The 8,243-nt window shown below is 52.3% G+C and overlaps 2 protein-coding genes across 2 annotated transcripts in view; both read right to left on the bottom strand.

Annotated features, from left to right (window-relative positions):
- The window catches only part of ERCC2 (ERCC excision repair 2, TFIIH core complex helicase subunit), a 15,753-nt gene extending 14,735 nt beyond the window's left edge, over window positions 1–1,018 (bottom strand). The window contains exons 1-2 of the mRNA XM_077747098.1: window positions 986–1,018; window positions 584–683 (exon numbers count right to left, since the gene is read on the bottom strand). Coding sequence (XP_077603224.1) covers window positions 584–683; window positions 986–990 — 105 coding nt within the window. The 5' untranslated portion in view covers window positions 991–1,018. The remainder of the gene's footprint in view (window positions 1–583; window positions 684–985) is intronic.
- Window positions 1,019–6,778: 5,760 nt separating this feature from the next.
- PPP1R13L (protein phosphatase 1 regulatory subunit 13 like) overlaps window positions 6,779–8,243 on the bottom strand; it is a 15,932-nt gene continuing 14,467 nt past the window's right edge. The window contains 1 exon segment of the mRNA XM_077747099.1: window positions 6,779–7,362. Within this exon segment, the coding sequence (XP_077603225.1) occupies window positions 7,324–7,362 (39 nt within the window). The 3' untranslated portion in view covers window positions 6,779–7,323.

Below are 8,243 nucleotides of genomic sequence, written 5' to 3'. Positions count from 1 at the left end.
GGGGGGTCAAAATCATCCCCAGTTAAGAACTGCTGCCTTACTTACTGAATTAACTCCTACGACCTTCACATTAACATCTGAGGGCAGGCAGTCTTGCGAAGCCCATTTTACACACGTGAAAATCGTGCAACAGGGAGATTATGTGATTCCCCCGACTGCACACAGCTGGGGGTCTAGGCTTCCACCCCGGAGAGCCGCTCTAAAGCGGCGCAGCCTCCGATAAATGTTAGGTGCTGCTATCGTGATTATTTTTTTTTAATGCTTATTTATTTTTGAGAGAGAGACAGAATGTGAGTAGGGGAGGGGCAGAGAGAGGGAGACACAGAATCGGGAGCAAGCTCCAGGCTCTGAGCGGGCAGCACAGAGTCCGACGCGGGGCTCGAACTCACACGGATCGCAAGATCATGGCCTGGGCCACCCGGGCGCCCCGTGAACTATTATTTTAGATGCCAGGAGTTTGGGGAGCGCTGGCTTCCCCAGGACTTCAGATTCCTAAAACCTAGCCGTCCAGAAAGTTCAGCCTTAGACGCACGCGGGGCAGTCCCACTTGTCAGGTGGGAAGCGGCGGCCGGGGCCCACCCACCTTGGCGTCCAGGGTGCGTTTGAGCTCCAGCATGTAAGAGAACTGCTCCGGGTAGATGTAGTCGTAGGGGAAGTAGACCAGCAGCCCGTCCACGTTGAGCCTGGCGGCGGGGGCGGCCGGGTCAGCCCCCCGCCCCCACTCTCCTCTCGTGGTCCGGCCGAGAGGAGCCACCTGCCGGTCCCCCTGCCCCCGAGCATCCCCCACTTGCCCAGGAGCCGCGCGGGTCCCTTCGGCATCTCCTCGCTGACCGAACTCGTTACCGCCCCATGGGTCCCCGCGGCTAACCCCGCTCCTCCGGCACCCCCTCGCCCTGCCCAGGCCCCGGGCTCGCCCACTGGCCCCTCCATCTTTTAGACCCCGCCGAACCCGCCCGCCAGCAGCAAACCCCGAACCCCGTCTCACTTCATGGCGCCGGCCGCGGCGAGAAGCGGCGTTGACCCGCCTCCCTCATAAATATTCAGAGCAGCGGGATCCGCGGGGAGGCCTCGAGGCGCCGCTCCTCCTTTCTCACGACGCCATTGGCTGAAGCCGCCCGTCACTCTCCTGGGGCGGGGTTTGGAGGGGTAATGCGCGTGCGCACTGCAATGCGGGGAGGGGCGGACCCCCGGGAGAGGAGGTGTCGGAGGCGTAGCTGAGGATCGCCGAGTGCCAAGAACAAAACATGAAGGCAGAGAACCGAGAGAATCGATCCCATTCATTACTGTTTGGTCTTCCTGCATCTGCATAGATCATCTAGCGGACAGTCGAAAGGAAATGACAGGAAAATTGGGGACCCTTACAGAGCCCACGATTTAGGAATGTCTTCGCTGCACAAGACAAACATGCATCTGTGAAATGCCTGCTGTGCCCTAGACTTCTCTCATTTAGTCACCGCCTACTGTTTGCCAGATACTCTCCTAATCAGGCAGTAATGCAAAGGCTTGATGGCTGAGGTGTGGACTCTGGAACCAAAATGCCTGGTCCAAATCTTGGCTCCACTGACTATTAGCTGAGTGACCTTGGCCAAATTAACTTCTCGTCTGCAAAGTAGGAATAATTAGATTATCTACCACGTAGATGATCCTTAAATTAACCCACTTAAGGCAATTAAAACTGGGTTTAGCTCATACTAAGCATTCCGTAAATGCTGGTAGTAGCTTTTATGTGATTGTTCAACAACTAGAAATGGGATCTCTACTCTGTCCCTCACGTGACCCTTTGCTAGGCCCTGGGAACACAAAGGTGACCAAGACAGCCCCTGTTCCTGTCCTCAAAGAACGGACATTAAGCCTACAAATCAATATATGGTTACAAGCATGACCAGCGCCGTGACAGGAAAATTCTGGAAACCATAGGGCTACATACAGAGAAAGCGCTGTTGACGAAGGGGTGTGGAGTGGTCAGAAACGCCTTCCTTGAGGAAACGAGGTTTGAGTAGAGACGGGAAGTTCGAGAAGGGGATGCACGCGAGAAGTGGAAACTGTGTTGGTGTTCCAGCCAGAGGGAATATTGTACACAAATCCGTGGCCAGAAGAAAGCGAAGGAAGCTTGTTTGCTAGAAGGGCAGAGGCAAAGAGAGAGGAGAGACAATGTAGCTGGAGAGGGCAGGGCCAGGCCAAACATCTTTAGAGCGGCCTGCAGAACGCTCTTTAACTATTGCACCCCCTGAATACCCCCACACCGACCCACCTTCCCTCTCTAATCCCCTCCGCTCCCACCTAGCTCTTTCTGTTTCAGCCACATTATCCTCCTTGCTGTTTCCAGAACACTCCAGGCACCTCCCACCTTAGGCCCTCTGCACCTGCTCTTTCCTCTGCCTGGAATGCTCTTTCCCCTGGTTTCCATGTGCCTGGACTGCCTCGCATCCTTCAGATCCGTGCTGTCAATGGCACCAAATTAAATTTAACCCCCCCCCCCCACAAACTCATACACTACCCACTGTATCTACCTCCCCTGCTTTATTTTTCTTCGGAGCCCATCAGACCACCTGAAGTGCTAAATATTTGACTTTTTTATTTTGTTTAGAACGGCAGCTCCGTAAGGACAGGGGTTTTGTCCATTTTGTTCACTCCCACATCTGCAGTCCTTGCTACTGGGCCTGGCACACAGTGAGGCATCAATAAATATCCGTGGGAGGAGTAAATAACCACGGGGGAGGGAAACAGTCAAATTTGCGTTCTGAACCCATCAGTCACTTGGGGTGCCTTGAAACTGGCAAAGAGAGTCAGGCTAAGACCTCGGAAGTGGGGCGCCTGGCTGGCTCAGTCGGTTAAGCGTCCGACGGCCAAGAAAGAATTCTGGAAGACGTCTTTGGTGCAAAAAGGTGAGGTTATGAAAGCATGGGGACAGGACCCGTGGGCAGGAAGAGCTGCACTAGGGTCGTGACCAATACTTTGTAATATACCCTCAGGTTGGGAGGGGGTCAGGGATAGAGTCTCTAAGGAATTTTGGAAGCGAGGTTCCCAGGACCTTGAGGGGCTGGCTAGGGAAGCTAGGGAAACGCCCTTTGTTACCTTTTGTTAAAAAAAAAAAAAGCCTCAGTCATGAGACCCTTCAGATGGGGGGGGCACATAAACTTGAAGCATGATTGGCAGCATATATTTAGGGGCAGTTGAGATAAAGGAAGGGGACTTACAGGATCCTCAAGGTTGGGATAATGTTAAGTAAGGTTCCCTTTTGCCCCTAGCAAAGGTTCATCATGGAGGCAGCTGAACTGGAGGGAGGTCACTGCCAATTTCAAGGACATCAATGGGCTGCAGCAGTAAGGGAATTTGATTTCTCATTTGCCTTAGTTTCCCACGTCACTGTGGGAAGCACTTAACCCCCCTTCCTTTGTTAGTGGGTAGCCAGGGGTGTCGGGAAGTATCCCACATATTCCACCTGGGGCAGGGCCTGTATTTTGCCCTCAGCTTGCCCCACACTCCCCCATCACCTTCCATTTCAGAGAACCTTGCTCCTCCCCCAAGGAGCAACTAGCCCTGTCTCGCTGCTTACTCCCCTGCTTTCTATCCGTCTCCACTGGTGCCCTCTGTCTACAATGCCGTCTCCCCCACCCTACCCTTGCTCACTCCTATTCCTCAATTCACCTCCAGGTCTCAGAGACGTCCCCTTCTCCAGGAAGCCCTCCCTGACAACCCCCAGGCTGGGTCAGGCACCATCTCTGGGCTCCTCCATCCTCTCGCTGGTTACTTTGTTCAAGTGGGGGGAAAGGAGGAAGGACATTCTTATTTTTTTAATACAGCTTTATTTTTTATTTTTTATTTTTTTGAGAGAGCACGCACGCACACGCATCCATGTGCACAGGTTGGGGAGGAGCAGAGAGAGAGAGTAAGACAGAATCCCAGCCAGGCTCTTCACCGTCAGCACAGAGCCTGATGAGGGGCTCGAACTCATGAACCGTCAGATCATGACCTAAGCTGAAATCAGGAGTGGGACACTTAGCTGACTGAGCCACCCAAGAATATGATGAAACCAGGTTTATGATGAAATGAAGTTGAGGACTGGACTGACGGGAGCCAGACATCCTACTAAGCGTCCTGCTAACCTGACTAACGCCATTTCCCACTATCCCCCCACCCCCAAGTCCCCCGAGTCGCTCCTCCCAGCCATACTTTGGCTTTCTGGCTCTTCTGCACAGCACCGGACCTGCGCTGGCTGGCGAATATGCACAACAAATTACCCCCAAATGTAATGGTCCAGAACAACAGCATCATCTCAAGGGGGCTGCAGGTCGGGAATTGCAAGCAGCTGCAGACATCCCAGCTCCTCTGGGGAGCAATCCACCGCTAGGCTCACCAGGTGGTTGCTGAGATTCATTTCCTTGTGTGGGCTGTAGGCCAAGGCCACCTGCAGGTCCCGGCCACATGGGGGTCCCTCAAGGCAGCTGGCTTCATCAGGCGGAGAAGCAAGGCGAGCCAGAGAGAGGTGCAAAGAAGACGGAAGTCACTGTCTTCTGTAATCTGGTGTCAGAAGGGACGGTCCATCACTTTTGCTGAGTTCCGTTCCTTAAAAGACATCCCTACATCCAGGCCCTGGTCAAGGGGAGGGGTTCCTCAAGGAACCCCTCAAGGAACCAGGAGGCAGGAATAATCCTGAGCCACCTTAGAATGACTTCCTCCAGCCTCCTCTGAGCCCCTGCAGTCACTGCTCTCTCTGTCTGGAAGGCTCTTCCCCCAGGTCACCGTGTGGCTTCCTCCCTCCCCTTCCCTCCCTCAAACATTCTGTAAACCTCCTTTATCAGCGAGAACTTCCCGGCCAATCTATTTAAAAAATTTTTAAGGCTTATTTATTTTTTCAGAGACAGAGACAGAGCTCGGCGAGGGGCGGGTGGGGAAGGGAAGGGACAGAGAGAGACACACACACAGAATCTGAAACAGGCTCCAGGTCTGAGCTGTCAACACAGAGCCCAATCCAGGGCTTGAACTCACCAACTGGGAGATCATGCCCTGAGCTGAAGTCCTACGCGCTTGCTTAACCGACTGAGCCACACAAGGCGCCCCGGACCAATCTATTTAAATTGCAATACTCCCGGGGCACCTGGGTGGCTCTGTTAGTTAAGTGTCTGACTCTTTATCACTATCAGGTTGATCTCATGGTTCCTGGCTTTTCAGTGGAAGTGTGGAGCCCAGTTGGGATTCTCTCTCTCTCCCTCTCTCTCAAATAAGTAAAACTTAAATTGCAACACCCCCTGGGTAGGCTGAATAATGGTCTGCAAAGATCTCTGGGCCCTTGATCTCTGGATTCAACACACTTTGCAGGTGCAATGAAGTTAAGGCACTTGAGATATCCAGGTGTGCCCCCAAGTATAATCACAAATGTCCTTATAAGAGAGAGATCCAACAGCAGGGCAGAAACAGAGGCAACGTACCAGAATCTAGAAGCTCCACTGCAGGAGGAAGGGGGGAGAGTCAAAGAAAACAAGGAATGCGGCTCCAGAAGCCAAGAAAGGCAAGGAAAAGGACTCTCCCACAGAGCCTCGGGGAGCGCAGCCCTGCCAAGGTTGGCTTCAGCCAGTGAAACTGATTTTTTTTGTTTGGGCTTCCGACCTTCAGAACTGTAAGAAAAATAAATGTGTGTTGTTTTAAGCCTGAGTTCAGACTCATTTGTTGAGGCAGCCAAAGGAAATGAATCTACCACCCAAGCAGGTGCAATATATCCGCCTCTCCTGATTCAGTTTATTTCCCACAACGGTGATCAGCATCTGAGGTATTTTTTCTGCTTAGTATTCTATTTCTTGTCTGCCTCTTCCACTAACATACCGGCTTTAATATTACAGTGATTTTGTAACTGTTTATTATGGACAATTTCAAACATTTTTTAATGTTTATTTCTTTTTGAGAAAGAGATAGAGACAGACAGAGAGGCAGAGCGCAAGCAGGGGAGGGGCAGAGAGAGAGGGAGACACAGAATCTGAAACAGGCTCCAGGCTCCGAGCTGTCAGCACAGAGCTGGACATGGGCCCAAGCCCAGGAAACTCGAGATCATGACGGGAGCCGAAGTCGGGTGCCTAACTCACTGGGCCACCCAGGCGCCCCTCATTGAGCTTTAATTAATTTAAATTTAAATAAGCCATACCCTCAACAAGGCCACATGGATTTCCAGTAGGTAAAGCCCTGCTGAGGACAGTGTCACAAGCCACAGTTTGAACACAAGTGAGTGAACAATCCGGCATGAGCGAGAACCAGCAGACACGGCAAACTGTAGAATGAGGTGGCCTCGAACTTCAGGTGATAGTATCAAACATATACTATAAAATAACTAAGTGTTGGGCGCCTGGGTGGCTCAGTCGGTTAAGCGTCTGACTTCAGCTCAGGTCACGATCTCACGGTTTGCAAGTTCAAGTCCCTCATCAGGCTCTGTGCTGACAGCTCAGAACCTGGAGGCTTCAGATTATGGGTCTCCCTGTTTCTCTGCCCCTCCCCCACTCATGCTCTCTCTCCCTCTATCTCAAAAATAAACATTTAAAAAATTTTTTTAAATAACTAAACTTAAAATATTTAAAGACCTAAAGAGCCCAAAACATGAAGGATCAAGAAGTTACCAAGAAAACCCCCCAAAAAACAAAAAAAACCCATCAAAAAGCCCCCTCCCCCAAAGAAAACAAACAAAAGCAAGAAGTCCCTTAGAAAGGGGCCACCTTAATACCAGCTTGCAAATACAGTAACAGTGATGAGTGCTTATTAAGTCAGAAGGGGGTCCCAAGAGAGAAAAGTCAACTTCCGTGCAAACTACCTTTAATTATAAGGAGAAACTTCCCCAGTTGGTTATAAAACCAGCATGGTGTGAAGGCACTTGACCGGGGAGAGGTGGGGCAGGGGTCCGGGTAGAGGCTAGTGTCTCTCTCCCAGCTCTGGGGAGACGGGGCAGAGGTGACGCCCAGGGAAATCCAGTGGAGGTGACGCATCGCGGGCTCTCCTAGGATGGTGTCTTGGCTTGTGTTGAGGGGGTGGCAGGGGTTGGCAATGGGAACGGGGGGGCGCTTTGGACGGGATCCGATTTGGCAGCTGGAGGGGGAGGGGCGCGGTGTCTCTGGCCTCCCGTGATTCCAGGCCCCGACCTTGACCCCCCACGGGCTATGACAGTTTTGACAGTTTCGGAACTTAAGGCTGGGGTTCTCCTTCTCCCCTAGGCGCCCAGGGAAGCAGAGAGCTGGAGGTGAGGACCCACCCCTGTGGGGCTGGGGGCCCACGGAGATGCAGCAGTTACTGAGGGAGAGGTCTGGGGCAAAGGTCTGTCGCCCCTGGAAACATCCTCCTCTCCAGCTAGACCTTATTCCTCTGGGTCTTCACCCTGGGGAAGAGCTGAGGGGAGACAGGATCTTTAGACCCCAGGAACTCTCCCTCCCTCCTTCCGCCCCCGCGTTGAATGGAGTCACCCAATCCACCCCCTCCCCCCAACAGGTGGGCCATCTCCATCCTCCCCTCCCTTCGTTTCAGACTTCAGAATCCCTGAGGTCCCTTTCATGATCAAGCACTAGATGGCGTCTTAGAGTCAGCAGCCCAGTTGATGAATTGGAGTGGAGGCTTCCATATACAGCGTGAAGGAAACACCTGCTTCTCCCAGCCACCATGGCGGTCTGGGTGGGGACCCACCTGCGCCTATCCCCCCAATTAAAGGAATGTTCTCCCCTGGAAATATAACAGGACCTTCCTGGTCTCCCCCCCTTGACCTAGAACCTCTGTTAATCCTACCATAATTTTACTAACAGATTCTTCCTCTCCCTGCCCAGGGCTGCCTCATCACCAGGCCAGTAACGCACAATTCTTTAACCTCCCCCATTCCTAAACTGGTATTCTTCACCGCGTCCCTTGGCTAAAATACATTCTTCCTTGGGGAGCGTGGGCAGCTCAGGTGGCAGACTCTTGGTGACAGCGCAGAGCCTGCTTGGGACTCTCGCTCTCCCTCTCTCCGCCTCTCCCCTGCGCTCTCTCGCAAAATAAATAAACATTAAGAATAAAATAAAATAAAATAAGATATTCTTCCTTACCTCCCAGTAATATAATTAGGGATGGCAGTAAAAATATTTGATTGAGCTACAATCAATCGAATAATTAGTAAGGCAGTATTGGTGAGTTCCCCGCCCCCCCAAAATACCATCTCCCCACCCCCCATAATGGACTCTTCTGACCTACCTTGCCCCCTATATAATGGACTGTTCCTCTTTTTCTCCTGCCCCTCCCCC

Source organism: Crocuta crocuta, unplaced genomic scaffold (genome assembly GCF_008692635.1).
Source record: "Crocuta crocuta isolate KB4526 unplaced genomic scaffold, BGI_CrCroc_1.0 scaffold334, whole genome shotgun sequence".
Taxonomy (NCBI): domain Eukaryota; kingdom Metazoa; phylum Chordata; class Mammalia; order Carnivora; family Hyaenidae; genus Crocuta; species Crocuta crocuta.
Note: the sequence above shows the minus strand (reverse complement) of the source record. Positions and strands in the feature narration are given on the sequence as shown.